The sequence below is a fragment of the Mustela nivalis genome (genome assembly GCF_964662115.1).
Source record: "Mustela nivalis genome assembly, contig: HAP1_SCAFFOLD_2510, whole genome shotgun sequence".
NCBI classification, from domain to species: domain Eukaryota; kingdom Metazoa; phylum Chordata; class Mammalia; order Carnivora; family Mustelidae; genus Mustela; species Mustela nivalis.
This window is the reverse complement of record NW_028134155.1, coordinates 1-22,582: the sequence shown is the minus strand read 5'-3', so window position 1 is coordinate 22,582 and position 22,582 is coordinate 1. Positions and strand designations below refer to the sequence as shown.

At 46.6% G+C, this 22,582-nt stretch overlaps 1 protein-coding gene across 1 annotated transcript in view; it reads left to right on the top strand.

The window, feature by feature from the left end:
* Window positions 1-15,840, top strand: part of LOC309858453 (putative serine/threonine-protein phosphatase 4 regulatory subunit 1-like) — a 50,227-nt gene extending 34,387 nt beyond the window's left edge. The window contains exons 4-6 of the mRNA XM_082751140.1: window positions 5,623-5,729; window positions 7,033-7,175; window positions 15,613-15,840. Coding sequence (XP_082607266.1) covers window positions 5,623-5,729; window positions 7,033-7,175; window positions 15,613-15,825 — 463 coding nt within the window. The 3' untranslated portion in view covers window positions 15,826-15,840. The remainder of the gene's footprint in view (window positions 1-5,622; window positions 5,730-7,032; window positions 7,176-15,612) is intronic.
* The last annotated feature ends 6,742 nt before the right edge of the window (window positions 15,841-22,582 follow it).

The following is a 22,582-nucleotide window of genomic DNA, read 5'->3' as shown; positions in this document are numbered from 1 at the left end:
TTGTATGGTTCTCATCACAAAACATCAGGAAACAATGTCTGGGTCTCCCACTTTTGGAGGTGTTCATACTGAGCAGTGGGCGCAGGTGTTGGATTCTTTCATTATAAAAATTCCCCACCAGCCTTTCTTCTCATGACTTTAGTGGTCACAAATCATCATTGCTTACATCCGTTATGTCATTATGTTTTGGAAAATGGCAATTCTCTTTTTATTGTCTGTGCAATCTGTAGTATTGCCCCATTTTCTACTCTGTTATTGGTGATTGGTGTCTTTTCTTTGGTTTCCCCCTGAATAATTCTTACCAGAGGATTATCGAGTACATTAGTTCTGTTAAAGAGTCAAGTTTTGGCTTAGATATTCTCTGCTCTGTGTTTATTTTCTAGTTCAGTAATTTCTGCTCTTAATTTGTATTATTTCCTTTTTTTGATGGGAAATCAGTTGCATTCTTTTTCTTCTTGTGAGGTATGTTTAACTATTTTTTTGGCCTTTTAAAATCATCTGCATTTTATTTTTTAAATTTTTTTTTAATTTTTTTAAAGATTTATTTATTTATTTATTTAGACAGAGAGAGAGAGATTACAGGTAGGCAGAGAGGCAGGCAGATTGAGAGGGAAGCAGGCTCCCTGCTGAGCAGAGAGCCTGATGCGGGGCTGATCCCAGGACCCTGAGATCATGACATGAGCTGAAGGCAGAGGCTTAACCCACTGAGCCACCCAGGTGCCCCAACATTTGCATTTTAAATTGTAAGATTGCTGTTAAGTCTGTGAGTACTTCTGTGTTAAGTACATCTCCACATTCTGATATTAATATTTTTATTACCTTTCAGTATAAAGTATTATTAATGTCTATAATGATTTCTCCTTTGACCAATGAGTTATTTAGAAGTAGTTTTTTTAATTTCTAAATATTGGGGCATTTGCCAGTTACCTTTCTGTTATTTTAATCTGAGTTTAAGTCTTCTGTGGTCAGAGAACATACTTTGTATTATTTCTCTTCTTTTTAATTTTTTGGAATTGTTTTATGGAAGTGAATGTTCCAGGCACAATTGGAGGGAATGTGTATCTGGTATTTTTGGGTAGGGTATCTTACAAATGTCAATTAAGACATTTGTAACATGAGAACATTGTTCTGAGAACATTGTTCGGCTCTTCTGTTTTCTTGTTTTTTGTCTACTTGTTCTGTCACTGAGAGAGGAATGTTGGAATCTCCAACTATAATTTTGGATTTTTCTATTTTTCAATTCTAACAGTTTATTTTGTATATTTTGAACTTGGGTGCATATATGTTTAGTATTTTTCTGTTTTCTTGAACGAATTGATCTGTCTGTATCTGTGTAATGTCCCTCTTTGTCCCTAGTACCGTTCCTTTTTTGAAGCTTGCTGTCTGAATTTAATATACATACTCAGTTTTCTTTTGATTACTGATTGTAATCTGTCTATACTTTTACTTTTAATCTGCCCATGTCACATTTAAAATGTGGTTATTATAGAAGGCACAGAATTGGGTCTTGCTTTATTTACCCTTGCACAATCTCTGCCTTTTCATTTTAATGTCTGTATCATGCATGTTTGAAGTGACTGTTGATCTGGTTTGGTTTGCATCTACCATCTTGCTGTTTGTTTTCTATTGACTCAACTCTTCTTGCTATTTTTATTTCATGGTTACTCATATTATTCATTGTTTCATTATTATTTCACTGTTATTCATATTACTCATTATTTCATTATTTGAAAGAAAGGAATCACTTTTTTTGTCCCATGGACTTTGTTTTTCTTTTTTAGGATTCGGTGTATCTTCACTATGGCTTATTAGTTATGTCCCCTTTAAAAAAGTGTTATTGTTCTAGGGATTACAATATGCTTCTCTAATTTATTACAACATATATTCAAATGAGAAGATGCCACTGTGCGTACAGCACAGGGTACAGTGTGAGAACGTGCCAGGAGTGCAGAGCACGCTTCCGTGGACTTCTGTGGCCTCTTCCCCATCTTCTGTGCTGTTGTATTTCTGCATTTTACTTCCACGAACGTTATACATCCCACGGTACCTTGTTACTTTATCTCCTGAAGATACGCAGCTATCTTTTAAAGCGATTAAAATGACAGAAATGTTTTTTATATTTACCATCATTTATACCATTTTCGTGCTTTTTATTTCTTTTTGCAAAATGTCCGTTTTCACCCAGCATCCTTTTGCTGTGAGGACTTCTTTAACAGTTCTTGATAGCAAAGACTGCTCTCTGTGAGTTTTCACACTTCTGTCTGAAACGATCTTTATTTCACTTTCATTTTTAAAAATTTAATTAATAAACTTTAATTTTGAGAGCGATTTTGGGTTTCAAGAAAAATGGAGCAGAAGTACAGAGCGTTCCACTATTCCTTAACTGCCCAGGCTTGCCCGCCTCTTCCAAGAGACCTTCAGCATATTAATCACACTTGTCTTAAAGCACTTGTCTGCTCGTTCCCCCGTCTAGGTCCGATGTCCTCCCCCGCCTCGTCCTTCTGCCGCTTCCTGCTCATCCTCACACCTCGCTTCCCCACATTTTCTCTCTCTTAAGTCTCTGGTCACTGTTCGTCATCTTCAATTTTCTTGCCTACGTCACGCTCTAAACTGTGCTCTTCAGGGCAGGCTCTGGAACTTGCTCATCTCTCGCCCTGAGTCTAGGGCTACTTAATTGGGCTAAACTCATGATAATGACTGCGCGAGTGGGAAGGAAGGGAGGGACAAAGACATGAGGGCGAACTTCGGTGGGAAGATTTCCAGGGAACGTTGCCATGTAAAATTGAACTATCCTCTTTATACTTGAAAAAGTTCACAAAATAACCCATACTTGAAACATTTAGCAATTTCAGAATTTAGCTAGTGAGAGTTTCCTTTCTTCCTGCCCTATAGTCTAGGGTAATACGTGCTTCCAGACTTTTCCCTGCATGAGTGTATGTATATATGACCCCATGTATTGCACCTATATGCATCAGTATAATTTGCGTTAAGAAATGGGCTCATACTGCATAGAAAATTCTTCACAATGTTTTTTCATTTACATGAATTTTCAGGAGCATCTTTCTAAGAGCGTATCTACAGGTGCTTCTCTGTAGAACAGTTACACGGATGTAATTTATTGAAGCCCCCCTGTTGGGTAGACATTTTGATTGCGGTTCCTGGCTTATATTGTAGTGCTGATGGCTGACAGGCCATGGGGCTTACCGTGGACCAGGGACCATGCTATGAGCTTCCCGCCCGTGATCTCCTGTGGCCTTTCTAATGCTTTTCTCAGGCACGCGCAGCCGCAATCCCTTCTTTCTTCTCATTAGCATAGCCGACAATGAGAAGTACTGAAGCTGATGCTTCTGGACTCTGCTTATCCACTGTGGCCTCTCCAGGACATTTCAGGAAGCAGCCAGGTGTTCCAGAGTGTGGGTGCCAAAGCAGCGATTTGTTTGTGTGTTCAGCTCTCTCCCATTCTGTATTCAGTGCGGGGGATTCGTCCCTCCCTGCTTCAGGGGCCCTCTCTTAGCCCTCTCCCCACTTCCCTTTAAGAGGGCAGGTCCCTGGTGACCACTTGAGGCTGGATGCAGATCTGTCTATCCATTCTCTGGCCCTACCAGCAGATTGGGGATCTTAGTTGCTTGATTTCCCAGGGGAGGCCGACCTGAATGTGGTCCAGTGAAATGTAATCAGGGACTTTATAGTGTCTGTTTCCGTCTTTCCCAAACGTCCTGGCTGCCACATCTCGACCTTTCATCCCAGGGGTGGTATAAGTCTCTCCGTGGACAGGCTTGGGTTGATGGATTTCTTCCTGTGGTGTGCTGGGCCGAAAAGACTACCTTTCTGAATTCCACATTTCTAGTCTTCCTGCAAATCAAGGTGGGTTTTTTCCTTCAGCCGATTCTGATGCATAGCCAGAAATGATTCGTCATGTCCCTGGGTTGTCAGAGGCTCAGAGGAGCAGACGGAGGCAGGCAGGGCCTCCTCTCCATTTGTTCCCAGAAGCCTTTCAGGAGTGCTGCCCGCCCCCCCACCCACCATTGTGCCCTGAGGCCTCCAGGCCACCACTCTAAGCCACTGCTGATCGCTCTGATTTTCCCCCTCATTAATGTCTTTGTTTAAAACAGCTTTACTGAGGCATATTTTTCATGCGGTGAAATTCACCCATCTAAAGCATCCAGTGAGATGAGTTTCGGTAGACGTGGACAGCCACGAGGCTCTCAGCCGCAGTCACATTTGAACTTGCTGTAGTTCCCTTGTTCCCTTGTTCATCCCTTTGCCAGCAGCCCCTTGCTCCCTCCTCACTGTGGACCAGGCAACCATCGATTTGTTTCTGGAGGCTAATGTTTTGCATCTTCTAGAATTTCATATAAATGGAATCCTCTGGTATGTTGTCTTTTCTCTGTGGCTTCTTTTTCTTAGTAAAATACATTTGAAAGTGCATCCCCGTTGTTACCCGTAGGGTTCCCTTTTAGTGCTGAGTCATATTCCATTTTCTGTGTAGTTGGAGACCTATGTCTGTGCTCCCCAGTCGAGGTACATGGAGTCCTTTTCCATTTCGTGGCTGTTGTGCATCATGCTAATATGAACATTTGTGTACCAGTCTGTGTGTGGACAAAAGTTTCATTCCACTTGGGTAGATACCTAAGAGGGAATTGCTCGGTTGAATGATAAATGTATACTTAGCTTCCTGAGAAACTGCCAGCTGTTTTCTAAATTACGGTGCTATTTTGCATTCCTGCCAACAATGTCTGTGGGTTCCTGTTGTCTGATCTTTGCTAGCATAGGTATTATTATTATCATTTTAGTTATTTTTTCTTTTTTAAGATTTTATTTTAATTAGGCTCCATGCCCAACGTGGGGCTCTAACTCATGACTCTGAGATCAAAAGTCAGATGCTCCACCTACTGAGCCAGCCAGGTGCCCCATAATTTTAGTTCTTCTAGTGGGTATAGTAGTACCTCTTCTTGACTTCTTATTTATTCTTTTGATCTTTGGTTTTCTTTTGTCTTTAAAGTTTATTTTGAAGCAATTTTAGATTGATAGAAGAGTTGCAAAGCTAATACAGAGGTTTCCCTTTGCACTTTTAATCTTCTAATGAGATGGTTCCCAACCAGGGTTGATTTTGCTCCCAGTGGACCTGTGGCAATGTCTAGAGACATTTTTAGTTGTCCTGTTATGGGGTGAGGGGCAACCAGGGGAATTTTCTGACATCTAGTGGGTAGAGGCCATTCGAGATTGAGGTAGCCATCAGGATGCCTCTTTGGACCTTTTCCTTTTGCAGTTTTGGTCACTTGATCCCCTGCCACTGTCATGGGGCCTCTGTTCTGAGTCTATCTGGGCCTGAAGAATCAATCAGAAATGGAGAAAAAGGGTTTTCTCTAGTTCCAAGTGGACAGTTTCAACCTCCAGTGACCATCAGGCTGGAGGGTATGAGTCTGGTTCCTGTAGGATGGTGACTGGCGTTGTCCCGACCATCTCTGGGTGTTCCCTGATGGCCTCTCCTCCCCTGGACGGAAGTTGCTGACTTTCCTTTGTTCCCTGATTTCATTACCTGCTCTTGACATGATGCTTGTAATTAGCACAGTGGCGGTCCGTGTTGCCGATGTGACTGTGGATCATGTCCTGTCTTCACAGTCAGATTGTTGCCAGAGGGCTGCTTGATGTCCTCCGGGACTTCAGTAACAATGAGGAGGACTTCTTAACAGTAATGGAGATCGCGGTCCGACTGGCAGAAGACGCAGGTTTGTACGAGGGTTGTATACTTTTATTTTTTACTTGTGTATTTCCAAGAAATTATGTATAACCAATGTTAGTGAGTTAAAAAGAAGACCTGGGGGGGTTCATCAATACTTTTTAAGCAGTGTCTAAGCATGAATGGCTTTTGTCATGAAGAATGGGTGTCTTATTTGGGATCAAATTATCCTTAGTTTTAGAAAATTAGAATGACTAATGGCCGTGAATGCTATCTATGCCGGCAGTTAAGGCCTTTGTAGTTCATGAGTTTTGCCAGCCTGTTGGTTGCTAAGAAATACCAAATCAAAAGAAGTCTTTTGGATTAGAACAAGCCCAGTCATTAGTTTCCTCACCTATGATCTTTGTAGGCTAATCTTGATTTTTCTTTCTCTTTCTACCTCTCCATGATTACTGTCCTGGGAGAGAAGCGCACTGCTGTGCGGAAGACAGGAAGATGTCCTTCTCCTGCTCCCCTCCCCCACACACGGGGGGGGGGGAGGAAGGGGGAGATGAGCGTTTTGGGGGCTGCTTGTACAGAGCTGCCTGCCGCCCTCACACACCCGCCCCCCCCCGCCCCGATTTGTAATGATTGGTGAATAGCTTCAGAAAGTTTTGGGATTCTTATGCTTGCTTTAGAATTTGATCATTTTAACTGAAAATAGAAAAATAAGCCTTCCGCATAGCTCCCGTATTCATTTAAAATATTCATATGAATATGACACAATGCTTTTAGAAGGCCCGAGTGGATGTTTTGAGTCCTTAAATGGATTCTCTTTGTAAATGAGTCACCATTTACAGTGCTGAAGCAATTATATATTTGTGTTAAATTTAATGTGGTGTATTGGAGCTAGAGCCACTCTTTTGTTTAATGCTTTGCCTTAGAAATAATTGGGATGCGTGGATTGTGGGGGAGTGCATTTATGAAAGAATTATTTATAATGTATACATTCTGGCTGGAATTTAAATAAGCACAACCCATAGGTCTGGCATATATGCCATTAGTTGTAATGGCTTTTGGACGCTGGCCCAGCACGCAGACTTCTTGCTCCCTCCTCGATTTATATATGGCTTGTTATAATAGAGTTGTCATTCTCTCTTCCTTTTATGTTTTTATATTGCCAGATAGCTTATTAGCTTTTTAAGCCTGTCTGTAGCATAAATACTCTAAATGGGAAATGATTTTTAAACTGCATTTGTCTAATTTCCTTGATGAAGTATTTTAGTAAGAAAAGCTAGAAACTATCCCTCTATACTCTGTAAGGTGCTTGGCTTATTCTCATATAATTCTTTTCCGATTTTTTATTGCTGCAGAGCCCACGGTGCGGACCGAGCTGATGGAGCAGATTCCTCCTATTGCTGTTTTTTTACAAGAAAGCAGATCAGATTTTCCAGTGGTCCTCTCTGAGTATCTCACCCCGATTGTAGTGAGGTACCTCACGGATCCCAACAACCAGGTGTGAAAAACTGGGGCCTGAAGATCTGTGCAGCAAATTCCTTTTAGTCTTATTTTAGCTGAGATCCATAATTCCGAGAACAGCTTCTCAGAGTTAAGTGATTCGAGAACAAAAGATCTGTTTGTGCCGGGTTCCTCAGTTATGCAGGCAGACAGACAGCATTCACTCTTAGTATCATGAGAGATTTCTTTCTTATTTTTTTAACCTTTTCTTATGGAAATTTTCAAACACAGGGCAGTAGAGAGACTGTTAGAATGAGTGTCCATGTCCGAATGAATACACCCGGAGTCGACAGTCATTAACATTCGACCAGTTTGTTTTCATTTATCTTGAGCTCATCCAACCCGGATAAAAGCATTTCCCAGATACCATGTCTTTGTAGCTGTAAATGCTTTAGTATTTCTCTCAGAGAAGTACAGACACTTTTTAAAATACATAATAGCAATCCCAGTAGCCCAAGGATAAAAATTATCAATAGATCCTTAGTATCATTTAATCTTGAGTCATTGTTGGAATTTTTCCAGATTTCTCAGAAATCTGGTTCTTTACAGGCAGTCTCTTTAAATCAGAATGCACATGAGGTCCACATACTGGATTTGGTTGATGTACCTTTTAAATCTCTCTTAGTTTATAATTGTTCATCCCTCCGTTTACTCCCTTGCTCTAGGAAACTAGGTCATTACTCTGTAGGAGGCCCCGCATTTGGGATCTGGCCGATCACATCCCTGTAGTGTGGTTTGAAATGTTCCTCTGTTCCCAGTACTTCCTCTGAACTGCTAGTTAAGTCTAGAGGCATGGTCAAGTTCAGAGTTTTGTGTAGTATAGTGAGAATCCTTTTTTGGTGCTGTTGTGTTTTCTTGTTGCATCAGATCAGGAAGCATAAAAGCTGTGTGAGGGGCTGGGTTGTGTTTGGGTTGTGTCAGCCTTATCTGTTGAGTACAGAATTTCTCGACAAGAGTTTGTATTGGTATTTCCAAAATCACATGGAGGATTGTAGAGCTTTTACTTAATTTGATTTTATATTCATAACTTTTTGTTTTTACATAGTATAAATCTTGCTTCATAAGGGCATTAATGTGTCTCTGTGTGTGTGTCCAAAATGAAAGTACCAGTATGATTGCTGACAATATGATTACTAAGAGTACAGCAGGATAACTGAATATAGTTTGGGATTTCTTTAATGTTCTTTCTGTTTTTGGGCTGTCTCCCACTAGAGATGCACAGTCATTAACATTAATATTAATGAGATTGTGTTTCAAAGTCACTTGTATTAACCCTTCTCTTTGTGCCTAAGCTGCCAACTTGATCCACAGTGAGACTCATTTATTTTTTATTTTTAGGAATTGCTTTAGCTTTTACATTTTGATTTAATTTAGACTTATAATTATTTAAAATGTTTTCACATAATTCCAAGTCAAAACTGTTAAAGTACATTCAGAAAAATCTGACTTCCAGGGAGCCCGGGGGGTTCAGCGGGTTAAGTGTCTGGCTCTTGGTTTCAGCTCAGGTCAGGGTCTCAGGACTGTGAGACTGAGCCCCGTGGTGGGCCCTGCGTGCTCTGTGCAGAGTGTGCTTGAGACTCTTTCTCTCTCCCTCTCCCTCTCCCTCCCCTAAAATAAGTAGATGCAATCTTTTAAAAAAGAAAAGAAAAGAAAAATCTGACTTCCATCCCTGCCTCCCCTGTCTGTTCCCTCCCTCCCCTAATCTATAGATCGCCATTTTTTCCGGGTTTGGGATTCTTCTTCCCTTTAAAAAATATGCATGGATAACTTGAAGCGTACGCACATGTCCTTGTGTCCCGCACCCCCTGTCACTTTCTCGGGTTCAAGTGGCGCACTGCTCATGCTGCCGTCCCTCGCTTTACGCACTGTCCAGGGTGTTCTGTGGATCAGTCCGAAGCAGGCATGGCAAAGCTTCCTCATCCCTTTCCCCAGCAGCAGGGTACTCGCCAGGGAGAGGCAGCGAGGCTCGCTCATAGACATTTGGTTATTTCTACTCTTTTGTCACTTTAAAATCGTTGCCACAAGTAGCCTTTGCAGCCTTTCCATTTGTGTGAGTTACTGCGGGAATGGATTTGCACAAAGGCAAACCTTGTATTTATAATTTTTTTTTCTTTTTAGAGAGAGAGAGAGAGAGAATGGGAGAGAGCACGATGCAGGGGGAGGAGAAAAGGGAGAGGGAGAGCGAGAGAATCCCAAGCAGGCTCCACAGCCAGCACGGAGTGGGACGTGGGGCCCAATTTCACGACCCTGAGTTCATGACTGGAGCTGAAATCAAGATTTGAATGTTTGACTGAGCTACCCGGTTGCCCCTATATTTATAATTTTTAATGATATGCCAAGTTTTCATTATTGTTTCTGAGAAGTTCGCAGTTGCAGCTTATCTCTCTCAATCGAGTGTTTTTAAAGAGCAAATGCTGTAAGTGTTACCCCATGACATGATTGAATGTAGCGCTCAGATGAGGAGGAAAGTCCTTCTGTTTCTGCTCTCCTAATGCCAGTATTTAGATTATTTTTGCATTTTCTTCCTCACGTGCTTCCGTTTTGCCCTGCGCGCGTCTAATCATAATGGGATGCGGTTTCTCCCATTCACTCATTTACTCTTCGGCTTCTGAATGCCTGTTACCAACCAAGTGTGGTGCTTTGTGCCGGGGATAAAGACATGAGTAGGACAGATTTCCTGCCCCAGAAAGCTCACTGGCGTGCAGTAGACATTGTACATCTTCATAATCTTCGTATTTTTACTTGTGTTGAATGCTCCACTTCCGTTCAGCCTTTCGGGGCAGTGGATGCACTGAGCATTATAACGGGTGCGGTTATGTTCTTCCACTGGCTGTTCTTTTTCCTTTGGATATGTTTTTGAAGATGAGATTGCACTGGGTCAAAGAACTTGACATTTCCTTGACCTTTTACATATATCATTGCCATTTATTTGGTTCCAGAAGGGGAGAGGCTGGAACTGTGATTTGGGCCCTGGGCTCTCTCCTGTCTCTCCTTGCTCTGCCACCACCCTGAGCCTTCTGGTCCCAGGGGCCCGTGGCTCCCACCTACCCTTGTGCTCCTGCCTTCATTTCCTTTTCCGCTTTGGCTGCCCCACACTCAGCCTTCCCTTTCTGGCAGCCTCCCCATCCGCACCCCTGATTTTTGTCCTTTTGACGGTGCCTCCGCCACTCTGCCTCCACCTGCCGGCCCAGTCACAGCCCACAGACTCCCACATCCCGGAGGCCAGGTTGGTGGGGAGGGGGGCTCGGGGGCTGCTGCCACCGCAGATTTACGGATTCTGATTGCAGCCGGACTCGCAGGGTTGCCTGCCGACCCTTCCATCCGTCCCTCCTCAGCTGGTCTTACATTACCCAGGGCGGCTCTTGCAGACCTTTGCCACTGTCATCCAGCCTCTCCGTCTTGGCCTGTCGTGCACCAAACCGGTGACCTTGCCTTTTGCTTCAGTGAGAAAATAGAGGCCTTCTGTCTTCATCCGCTCTCTCAACAAGTGCATCCGCCGCATACTCCCTTCGGTTCCCTGGAGCCCAGCCAGGGGCCATCAGTATCCTCCCTTCTCCTGCCCCCAACGCCCAGCTGGACCTTGCCAGGTGTCCTTTGTTTCCATAATAAACAGAACTCTTCTCCATTCCTGTCACCTTTAAACACAGAAATATGGCAGAGCCCGATCTTCCTTCAGACTCTAATGCCTTCAGACAGAGCTGACTCCTTTGTGGGCCGCCTATCCCGGTCCTGCTCTGAGGCCACCACATCTGTGCCTTCTGCCCATGTTGGCGGTCTTGCTCCTTCCAGATGCCTCTCCTCTCCTCCTGCCCATCTCTCCTCCCTTTAGCTGAGGCCAGCCCTTCCAGACCTCCTCCTTGTGGGGGTGCCCAGGGTCCCCGAGGAGGTCGGATGCCGCATTCAGCCAAGGCTCAGATTCTTTTGCCTGTGGGAGTGGTTCTGTCAGGTCGGCCAAGCAGCTGCGGCGCTGGCCTCCCCGTGTCAGTCATCAGTGCTCTTCAGGGCCGGCGCGCCTCACAGGGACTCACGGTGGGTAAGAGACCACAGCATCGGGCACCATAGTGACAACATGACCATGGTTGCTGGTACTGCTAACAGCTTGGAGCTCGCAGGGTGTGACCTTCCCGGCTCCAGGATTAGCGAGGATTTTCTTGTTTACTCTCCTTAAGTGCCCTGTGAAGTGTGGGCATGCACGTTCGCTCCCCTTTGTTTGGGAGACGCGGGGCCGAGGTGCAGGTGTGTGTGTTGGGGCACCATGAGCTACGCGGGGGCCCGGCAGGCCGCCCCGGTGTCCCGGGCTCATGTGGTGAATGTGTTGGGACCACCTAGGCTCTTCTGGATGTCATGCCTAGTACTTTCCCGTGTTAGACTCCGAGCACTGACCCTAGGAGCTGTGTCTTACTTGACACATGATGATCTCTGTGACCGAGCCCGGGGCCTGGCACCTGCTCGTGTTCTAGGAGCGCACTGTGGAACCGAGGCAGCCGTCGTCTGTCCCATTTGCCGGTGAGACCACGTTTCTGCAGATGTCCTGAGCTGCTTGCCTTCGGTCTCACAGGACACGGGGGTCCCAGCCCCTCTTCAGGGCGACGCCTTCCTTTCCGTCTTCTTTCCTATCCTCTTATCTCGAGGCTTATTTTTCCGAGTCCCTCTCATTGGCTTTTCTCTTTCGATTTTCATCATGCCTCCATCTCCCTCAACCCTCTGGGCCCGGGCCTCCAACCCCTCTGGCCCCGCCGCTCCCCTCCCTGTTGCCAGGCTTCTTGAGGAAGGTCGCTCTGCAGCTTCTGGTGGGCGTGGGCTCCCGGTGCAGGGTCCCAGCCAGGCGGCGGCTCACCGCACAGCAGCCAGCGGCCCCCTGGAGCCACCGAGAGGTGTCCCGCCGTGGGCTCTACTCTTCTCACTGTGAGATCTGGTGGTTGTTTTTTTCTTCAGAGATAGTTTTGATTTTTAAAACACCATGAAATGTTTTCATCACACTGGAGGATTATGAAATGAACACCCATATACCTACTACACTCACTCAAGAAATGTTAAACTTTTGTAATACACCAATTTAATTTTTTCTGAATGGGCTGCAGATCCGGTTAAGACTGTGCCGTGCCCTCGCCACGCGGTTCTGCTCCCTCTCTCCCCTGCTGTAGGAGAGCGTGACACCGAGCCCCCGCGTGTCCTTCCCATCCAGAGTTTTATAGTCCCACCACTTGTGTAAGTGACCCTGAATAAGAGTGTCTCGTTTTAGGTGCTTTAAAACCTTATATAAATGGTGTCAGACCGTACTTTCCATTCTGCCGCGTGCTTTGATCCCTCTCTTTTTAAGATCTATCTACATCGATCCCGAGAGCTCACGGTCATTCATTTTAACTGTGTGATGGTATTGCATTTATACGCTTTCCACAATTTATTTGTCTATACAGTGACTTCTTTTTTTGCCTTTACTTGATTTTTTTTTTTGCACTATTTGTCACCATTAATGACTTTTGGGTCTTTGAAGAAACCTTTCTTGGCTGCATCCTAGACATTTAGTGTCTCTCTCCCAGCGATAGGATGCACAGGTGCCGGGGATGTGTTCTCTGTTCGTCCTGGAACTCAGCATCAGGTCCGTGTGCGTTGGGATCGTCTTACCTCTTACGTCGCTCTCTTGGTAACTAGTCCTATGATTTTAGTCATGGTAAATCAGGATTCATCTGGGGGAGACGGGACCCCACACACTGTTCTTTTTTTTTAAGGTTTTATTTGTTTGTGCAAGAGCTTGAGAACGGGGAGGGAGGAGCAGGAGCCCCACTGAGCAGGGAGCCTGGACACGGGGCTCAATCCCGGGACACAGGAGTCATGACCTGAGCTGAAGGCAGATGCTTCACTGACTGGGCCCCCCAGGGACCCCTACCCCGCACACTGTTCTGAGCCTTTTATGTCTGTAGTTTGTGTCACTCCACAGCTGCCCTGGCAGGTGGGACTGTCGCCTTGCTCGTCTATAGACACAAAGCCTAGCCTCAGCCCTCCGCCGCTGGCCCTGGAGCCCCCACTAGTGACTGCAGGACGCAGATGGGGTGCATCCTGGAAACACGGCAGGGTCTCCTGTGGGCAACCCAAGTGTCCCCCCCCTTCCCTTACTGCTGGTGTGTTCTTCCTCAGGCTCCAGCCCAGGCCCAGGTCCTTGCCTGCCCTTCAGGATGTGGTCTGGTCCCCACACCCCCACCCCGTCCCAACCTTTTTTTTTTTTTTAAGTGCCAGGATTCCTTTGGTTTTCTCATCTGCTCCTGGAGGCCTGAGCAGAGCCACATGCCCAAGGCTGTCCCCAGACCCTGGAGCTCATGAGTTGGCCCCGCTCACTGGCCGCTCTCCGGAGGCCTCCCGTGGCGTCCTGTTGGGCCCCCAACTCAGACACCCACCCCAGGCCTTCAGTCTTCCTTCTCCTTTTCTTGTGTCTGGTGATTGGTAGCCTAAGGCTAAGAGCCCAGGGTCATGTTTGGTTTTCCAGGACCGTCTCTAATGATGAGCTCAGTTCTCTTTGGCAGCATCTCTCAAGGCTTCCCTCTCCTTAATGGGCCGCATCCCCGGAACCTTTGCCTCGGCCAGAGCCTCTCTGCCCAGGAGCCCCTCGCCTGCTCTCGCAGCTTTCAGAGCCACTTGAGGCTTCTAAACTGTCACCCTCACAAAAGCTGTGTGTGCTTTTGTCACGCCTCTGCTTTCCAACCCTTGAGGCTCCCCCATGCCCTGGAGTAAGCCCCCGAGGCCCTAGCCCTGCCCCACCCCAGCTGGCCCTTCAGCCTCCCCTGGGTCACCTGAGGCAATGTCCCCTGACTTGTCCCAGGTTTCCAGAGCTCATCTCGTATCTTTGGGCCCATCGTCCTCTCCCCTTTCATGGCTTGCTGCAACAGTTCCCAGGGACAGCCAGAACCAAGCACCACAAGCTGGGGGGCTTCGAACAGGAGACATTTATTCTCTCCCGGATGTGGAGGCTGGAAGTCCAAGATCAAGGTCTCATCTGGGTCACACTCATTCTGGAGGCTTCAGGGGAGAATCTGTTCCTCGCCCCTGCCAGCTTCTGGAGGTGTGGGCCCGCTTGGCTTCCAGCTGCGGTGCCCTAGCCTCTGCCTCTGTTCTCCTGTGGCCTCTTCCTCTTCTGTCTGTCTTCTCCCCTTGCCTTTCTCGTAGAAGGACACTTAGAAGATTGTCCTTAGGGTCACCCTGGTAATCCCGTGGATGAGCTCCAGGTCCTTAACATGACCCCAGTCACATCACAGAGACCCTTTTGCCATAGAAGTCACATTCAGAGGTTCTGAAGATTGGAGGTACACAGAACGTGTGGGGTCTGCCCTTCACCCTGCCGTCCTCAGCAGGCTTCTGACTGCCTTTGACATTCTGCTCCACGTCCTCTGCTGAGGACCGCCCCCCCTTACGGCTTTGCCCTCACTGTGCTGTCGCCCACTGGTGTCCTCAGCTGCCACCTGGGATTGGGTCACGCGGCAAGGCGGCCGATGAATCTGGCCCTCTTAGGCTCTGCTTCTCGCATGTTCTTTGCTCCTGCATGTGCCGGAAAGCTCAGTAAGTATCTGACATCTCCTAGTTATTGGGGACTTTGGTTGGACACTGCACCGCATCCTGTGACCCCAGCCTGGTGATGCCGCTGGGGCGTCACCTCTCCCTGCCTGCCCCTTCCGCCGAGGCTGTTGTGGCGGCTACCTGGCTGACCTGCCTTTCATTGCCTCTAGTTGACTGGGAGCACCACTACCGCCACGAGCTTTCTAAAGTGCCGTTTTCATCTTGTCGCTTGTTTGGAAGCTTCCCTGTCCGAGTGCCTCTGAGGCTGCTTCTGGAACTGTCGTCTGCTCACCTGCCACTCTGCGTGCTCTGCCGGGGCCCGGGGCTCTTGCCGGCCTCAGTGTCATCTCCCACCCCTTGCTCTGTGGGTGGCTGTTTCCTGTGTTCTCCCTCCCAGATGGGTTCTCTGTCCAGCTTCTTGGTGTCCCTCTGAGTACTGGTGCTTGCTCGCTCCTCCTCTCTGGACCGAGGAGGCTTCTGAGGCCCGCCTCACTGGGCCTCGTGTCTGGGCCTCACTGCGCCTCGTGTCTGGGCCCTGCCCTGCGGCCTTCTGTGGTCGTGTGTGCGGGCATCTGTGCGGAAATCCGGGGTTTGGGCCGTGAGGCAAAGTGGGGGCACTGTTGGAGGACAGGTGGGGACATGACCTGAAAGGGGCCCCAGGGAAGAGGAGTTCGGCCCAAGAGGAGAGGGAGGGTAGGAGCCAGCCTGGCAGAGAGAGCCCTGTTCTCTGAGGCCTCGGGGGAGGAAGTTCAAGGGGAGGGCGGGGCGCCCTGTGCGGTTCACGTGTGTCCGGAGGCGGCCCGGCTTGGCCCTGCCCTCGGGGAGCTCATCTGGCTCCGGAGAGCACTTCAGCTCGGTGTTTCACCTTTTGCCTTCTTTTCCTCTTCTAGGTTAGAAAATCAAGTCAGGAAGTGCTCTTGATTCTTCTGGAACAAGATCTAATTTCCCAGCACGATATTGAAAACAAAGTGTGTCCAGTCCTGCTGGCGCTCTCTGCCCCGGATGGTGATGATGAGTATAAGGCAGAAGCTGCGAACGTAAGTCTGTCGGGGGGTGGGGTGACAGCTCTGCACCTCGGTGGACTGTCCCATAGCTTGGGGTGAGCGTGACTTGCGATATCACAGGTGCTTGGTGTCGGCCGGCACTTTCCCTAAACAAGGCGGCCGACAGTGTGGCCTTGGTCCGAGAACATTCACAGTTCGGATCTGAGCGTGTGTTGGACGTGCTTATCCTTAGATCACCAGTTGTTTTAAGACGGCAAAGTTGTCGAAATCAGAGTGGTTGAGGCTGAGGTGAGGCAAGATGCAGAGATTTGTAGGGAAATCAGTCTTTGGACCCACTGGGATCACAGACCTTGTTTTCCCAAAGTACGGAACCCAGTCTAGTGTGGGCGAGGGTTTAGCTTGTGTTTGGGCTGTTCAAGAAAGTCCAGTAGACATGGCTGACTGTGTGTAGTTCAGGACAAGGTGGTGCTTTGTAGGTCTGTGAGCGGATAAGAGGGTCCATTTTGAAGAGTGCCAGCATGGCCGGAATGTCCACGGCTGTTTAGGATGTGCCCTGTGGCAGCGTCTGCTCATACCAGTTAAAGGACTGGTACAGATACTAAATTTCTTCTTCGTTCAACAGTTATTTTGTGGTATCCTTGGGTTTGTAAGATTCTGTGCCCATCATAAAGTGACTATAGAGTCAAGGGATTTCTACTTGCTTCTAGAACCCTCATTTACAAAGTAACTGCTAATGAGCCCGTGGGAGCTTTCTCCTGTCAGCCCAAACACAGACTCCTCTCCTCACTTGTCCTCAGGCCTTCTCCTTTGTGGCACCAGGAAGGTCATCCTCGGCCGTCTTGTGTTCTGTGGCTGCTTCCCTCCACTGACCCATGCAGACGGCGCTGCACAGAATAGCCGCCTCTGTTTCTCTTAAAGCAGTAATGACTCAGGATTATAACAGCCTTTTAGGAAAATCATACGTAAGGATTAAAAAAAATCATAGGCCTTCATTATGAGTACAGTAAGACCTAGGAGAGGATTGTTTCCTTGGTTGGAAAAGAATGACGTTGGAGAAAGGAATTCTTTTTCAAAGTCAGGAAACAGCACATGGAGCTGAAAAATTGTATTATAGCATCAGAGCCTTTGATAATTATTCTTCATTTATGTAAAAGTTTTTCTCAACTATGAGTTACAGGGTTGGCTTTTTAAACTAATTTAAGTTTTTGCATATTCCATATGTTTCTAAGATGAATCAGGCTGAAGAATAATTGATTTTAAAATTCAAATTCTCCAGGGTTCTTTTATAAATTTCAAGTTTCCCTATAAGAAATTACATTTATTTTGCAAAATGAACCTGGATAATATCATTTAGTTGGAATATTTGGCAGTTGAGCAGTGAACTTTGCCAGCTAGATCTTCTTTGTTGGAGCGTTGGTTAGGCAAGTTTCCAAGGTTACAACCGTCAACCAAGTATCTTATCCCTCAAGACCGATAATACTGTGAAAAATAATGCTCGAGATGTTTTTGCATGAGTTTTGTTTTGTTTCCAGCCGCTCCGTTCTTGCCGGCAATATGCCTTCTCTCCTCCTCCTCCTGCCTGTTCTTTTTCTTCTTCTGGTGAAAATGTTTGGAAAATATAGCAAGCCTTCATAAAGCTATCTCCACAAATCACCTACAGAACAAATTAGTTCACATAAATTAAGTGAGTGGCTGATATCATTACTCGAATGTGTAAGCTTTCCAGTGTGGCTGCCAAGAACGATGAATCTCGAACCCTCCTCAGGCCGCGGTACGCCCAGGTTTCAGGGTTTTTCTGGAGGAGCGCCACTTCTCTCCCTACAGATCCCTGTCAGAAGCAGGATTTGGGGTGCCTTGTCAGGCCCCTGCATGCTTTGGTCAGATTTGGAAGCTGTCCTGTGTTCCTTTCCTGGAGCCCTGAGGCCAAGGGGGAGGAGTCGTGGACGGGTCTCACTCCTTAGGGACCCAGTGTCGAGGAGCTCAGAGGGTGCTGTTTGCGTTAGCTAGAAATGACAGGATGGTTGGGGGTGGGTTTCTATCCTCAAAGAGAAGTGGCCCACATGTGTGGTTTGGAGAGCTCCCCAAGGAGGGCAGGGTTCCCAGCTGGTCTGCGGGTGACCTCCAGACACTGCAGGCACCTCCATGTACCGGCGAGGAGGATGATGGGGAAGGAGAGAAGCCAGTCTTGCTGCTTGTTTTGGGCTCTCTTCCAGCCACATGGTGTGAATGTTGCTGTAGCCTGCCGACTGTCCGTAAACACGCGCCCGCCCGGAACAGTGCGGCTCCAAAGGAATTGCCTTTCGCTCAGAGGAGCCTGCATGCCTTCCTAGGCAGGATGTGTGTCTGTGCTCGCACCTTTGCATTCTTGTTGGGGGTTCCAGTCAGCTGAATCTGGTGCCAGCACCCTGAGCTCATACTTAATTAGGGAAATCAAAGGTAGCCAAGTAGACGTGGCCTGGGCATTTTTAAATAGAGTTGTGCCATGTAAGTTACAGGCTGGTGTCTTACATCCTGCTTCCTCACAGACATGCGCATTTCGGTTTGTGAAATCTTTCTGCAGATGGCAGGCAACGTCCGGGACTCCCTCCTTTGTGCGTTCGGAAGGCTCGCTTCGTATCTGTCTCCTGTCATTTAGCAATCGAATTGTGCACTTGACTTGTTTATTTCTCCTTCCAAAGCGCGAGCTTCTAAACACAGGTGTCTCTCCGCCACCGGCACCCAGCACAGTGCCAGGCCCAGAGTCAGTACTAAATAAATGTTAGTTGTTGAATGAATGAATCGGTAAAAACTGGAAGCGCTGCATCCTGTAATTATATCTAGACGGCGTAAACAGGCCACCAGAGACCAATTATAATTCCTCTTGCTTGCAGGAAGGCCATTAGCATTCCGAGATTATAACTAATTGTCAGAAGCCTATTTTTCTCTCTCAACACGTTTTCACATTAAGGCTTCCTCATTTTTTGTCGTCATTCCTATTTTTAAGCTCATTTTTATTTGTGCATTTATTTAAAAAGAACGTCGTGGGTATGTGTTGTGAAAGAGTAGTCCAGTCGGCCATTCTTACACTCCAGGCGACTGAGGGAAGGCGGTCGTTCCATGCAGGCAGTTCCCAGGGCCACGGGGATGTCATTGCTTGTCCCTCGGTGTGCTGGCTGGCTTTTAATGATTCGGGGTTTGTTTTATGCGGGTAGTAATAAGGTCATGTGGGTGTGGCCGACGGAGAGGGGCAGCTGGAGACACCGGGCGCTCTTCGGTTGCCCGTTTCCCTGGATACGGGAGCTGCGAGCTCGTTTATTGTGGTCGCCACCGGGTATGGCTCTGCCTCGAGTCAGGTCAGAGAGAGGCGTCCAAGCTCGGAAGGGGCAAGCCTTTCCTTGCTGTGGGGTTAGAGTCCCCTCCCCTTGCTCCCCACCCTCCCCCACCAGTCAGGGTGCTTCTCCCTCTCGTGTGCCGTGTGCAGAGTCCAAGCAGAGTCGTGGGGAGCTGCTGACCCGGGACCTTGTCCTGCTGGGGCCGTGGGTGCAGCGGGCAGAGCAGACACAGAGCCGGGAGTCCTTCTCCACCTCCTCCTTCCGGCTTCTTTTCTTTTGTGGAGGGGGTAGTGGGAGAAGTCTTTAGAAATTTGGGGGATGATTTTTCATTTGGTTTTAATTTCGAGCTTGTAGGAGATGTTCAGGAGCGAACTCTTGAAGTCTCGTGTACCGTCTCCTCACGCGCTCCCATAGTCTCTTACGGTCTCTCCTTACACACGTGTGTGCACACACACAGACGCACACACATCTGTGTGTATGTATTTCTCTGTGAGCCACTTGAGGGGAAATTGGAGGCATTATGCCCTTTTAGGCCCCCATTTTCCAGTGTGTATTTCCTAGAAAACAAGGACAAACCCCATAGCACATTGATCAGAATTGGACTTCGATAGGGGGCTGGCATCGCCTTCACAGTTCATGCGCAGATGTTGGCATCTGTCCGGGCCCTGGGCCACGGCCACATGATGCACGGAGCCATCACAACGCTTCTGTCTCCTTGTTTCTAGAACAGATCCTGAGCCTAAAATTTTGTAACGTTAACATGTTGGAAGAGCACAGGCCAGTTCTTGGGTAGAGTGTCTCCCAGTTTGGGTTTGTCCTATGTTTCCTCATGATTGGATTCAGGCTCAGTGTCTCTGACAAGAAAGGTGAAGACACGAGTTCTCATGTGTCACGGCGGGAGGCCCAAGACTTCAGCGTGTTCTGCCTCTGGCCCTCGTTAACTTGTGGCTCAGGAGATAGAGGTGGTGTCCACCCAGTTCCTGTGTCCTCTTTTGCCCCAGACGTGAGGAGGGAAGTCACTTGGAGCCCGGGTGCTGTCATCAGACTGCCACCTGCGAGTGTGGTGCCCGTTGGTTGTTCACGTTGATCTTCTCCCGTGAAGAGCGCTCCCTTCTCCATTATTAGCTTACGTTTTGTTGTTGATTTTCATATCTGTATTCAAGAGGACTATTGTAGGCAATTTTGTTTTCCTATTACGTTTTTGTCAGATTTTAGAATCTGGGTTATTTGGGCCTTAAAAAACGAGTTGGGAAACATTCCCCGCTCTTCTATTTTCTGAGAGATTTTGTTCAAAATTGGTGTTGTTTTTTCCCTTATGTGTTTGTTAGAATTCACCAGTAAAACCTGTGGTCCTAGGGTTTTCTTTATGAGATGGTTTTTGATAGCAAATCCAATTTAGGTATGGCAATATTCAGATTTGTTATTTCATCTGTGTCATTGGGTAAGTTGTGTATTTTAAGGAATTTGTTAATTCCCTTTAAAAAATTTTTATTTATTTATTTGACAGAGAGATAGAGCACAAGCAGTCAGAGAGGCAGGCAGAGGGAGAGGGAGAAGCAGGCTCACTGCTGAGCACGAACTTGATGCAGGGCTTGATCCCAGGACCCTGGTATCAGGATCTGAGCCAAAGGCAGACACTTAACCGACCGAGTCACCCAGGCACCCCCAAGGAATTTATTAATTTCATCTAAGTTGTTAAATATATTGGACTAATAATGTTGCTTATAATATTTCCTTATCCCTTTTGGGGAGCTGGGTGGCTCAGTCAGTTAAGTGTCTACCTTTGGCTCAGGTCATGATCCTGGGATCTTGGGATAGAGCCCCGATCCGGCTCCCTGCACAGTGGGGATCCCCTCCCCACCCCTGCTCAGCACTCTCTCTCTCTCAAATAAATATATAAAGTCTTTAAGAAGATACTTCCTTATCCCTTTCATACTGAAAGATCTGTAGTATTTTCCTGTTTCATTTATGATGCTGGAAATTTGTGTTTTCTCCCCCCTTTTTCTTTCTCGATCAGTCTTGCTAGGGCTTTATCAATTTTATTGACACTTTCTTTTTTTGGTTTTGTTGATTTCATTATTATTTTCTTTTTCATTTATATCTACTGTTTATTGTTTCCTTCCTTCTATTTACTTCGATTCAGTGTGCTTATATTATTCTAGCTTATTAAAGAGGAAACACTGTTTTAAAGTCCATCTTTTCCCTTTTAAGCATGTAAAGGTTTTATGTGTATATCTTTGTGCTATATTGACCCTTTTATTAAGGGATTACCTCTGATAGTAATCTGCACACAAAATCTGTTGACAGTGTTCTGCTTTCATTACCATGGACGTGGGCCTTGCTTTTGTATCCAGTTGGACAGTTTTTGCTTTTTTAATTGGAGTCTTTATTCTGTTTATGTTAAATATAATTATTGATTGTATTTGGACTTAATTCTGCCATGTTGGCATTTTTTCCCCTATTTCTCTCCTCTGTTTTCGTTCCTCTGTTCTTTCCTGCCTTCTTTTGGACTAGTGGAGTATTTCTGTAGTACTCGACTCTAATTCCTCGGTAGGATTTTCAAGAACCGTAGCCCCTGCCACAACGTCATCCACTCGCTCCTTCTTCTCTCTGCTGTTGTTTTCATACACATGATGACACATACTCCCATTAGGGAACTGGTAATACAATATTATAAATTCTGATTCAAACAATTGAAGAAATTAAGAAAGGAGAAAACATATACTCACACTTTGACCATTTGGGTGCTCTTCTTTTCTTTCTTGGACTGGAGTTTCTGTCTGGTATCATACTTTGAGCCTGAAGAACTTCAGTACTTTTTTTAGCTTGATTGGCTGAGGATGAGCTTTCTGTTTTTATCCAAAAATGCCTTTATTTTGCCCTCACCTTTGGCTAACAGTTTTACTGGATATTGACTTGTGGGTTGATTGGTTTGTTTTTATTTTTCTGGCATTTCTTTAACATCTCGTCCTGTCGTCTTCTGGAGAAGTCAGCTGCCATTCATACGGTACTGCGTTTATAGCATCCTTTTTTAATCTGACTGCTAGTAAGATTCTTCTCTCCATCTTGGCAGAATGAGCACGCATCCTGCTTTGCATTTAGCAAACTCGTTAGATTTGTGTGTTGATGCTCTTCATCTGATGTCGGAAGTTTGGGGCCCGTGTTCCTCTGCGTACTTTTTTTTCTGGACCATTCTCTTTCTCCTTTCAGCCTAGGGCTCCGATCATACAAAGCTGGGGTGCTTCCTTTTGCCCCACAGGTCTTTGAGGTTCTTTTTGTTGTTTTAGTCATTTTTCTCTCTGATGTTCAGATTTGATCATTTTTATTGATCTGTCTTTAAGTTCAGTGACTCTTGTCATCTCTGACCTGCTGGTAGGTCTACCCATTAGGTTTTTAATTTCAGTTATTGTATCTTTCAACTCTAGAATTTCCACTCTGACCTTTTTTTAGTGTCTGTATCTCTGTAATATAGAGAGTCATTATATGTTCTTTATGCTTGCATTTTCCTCTTAATCCTTGTTATATTTACAGTAGCTTTTTAAAAG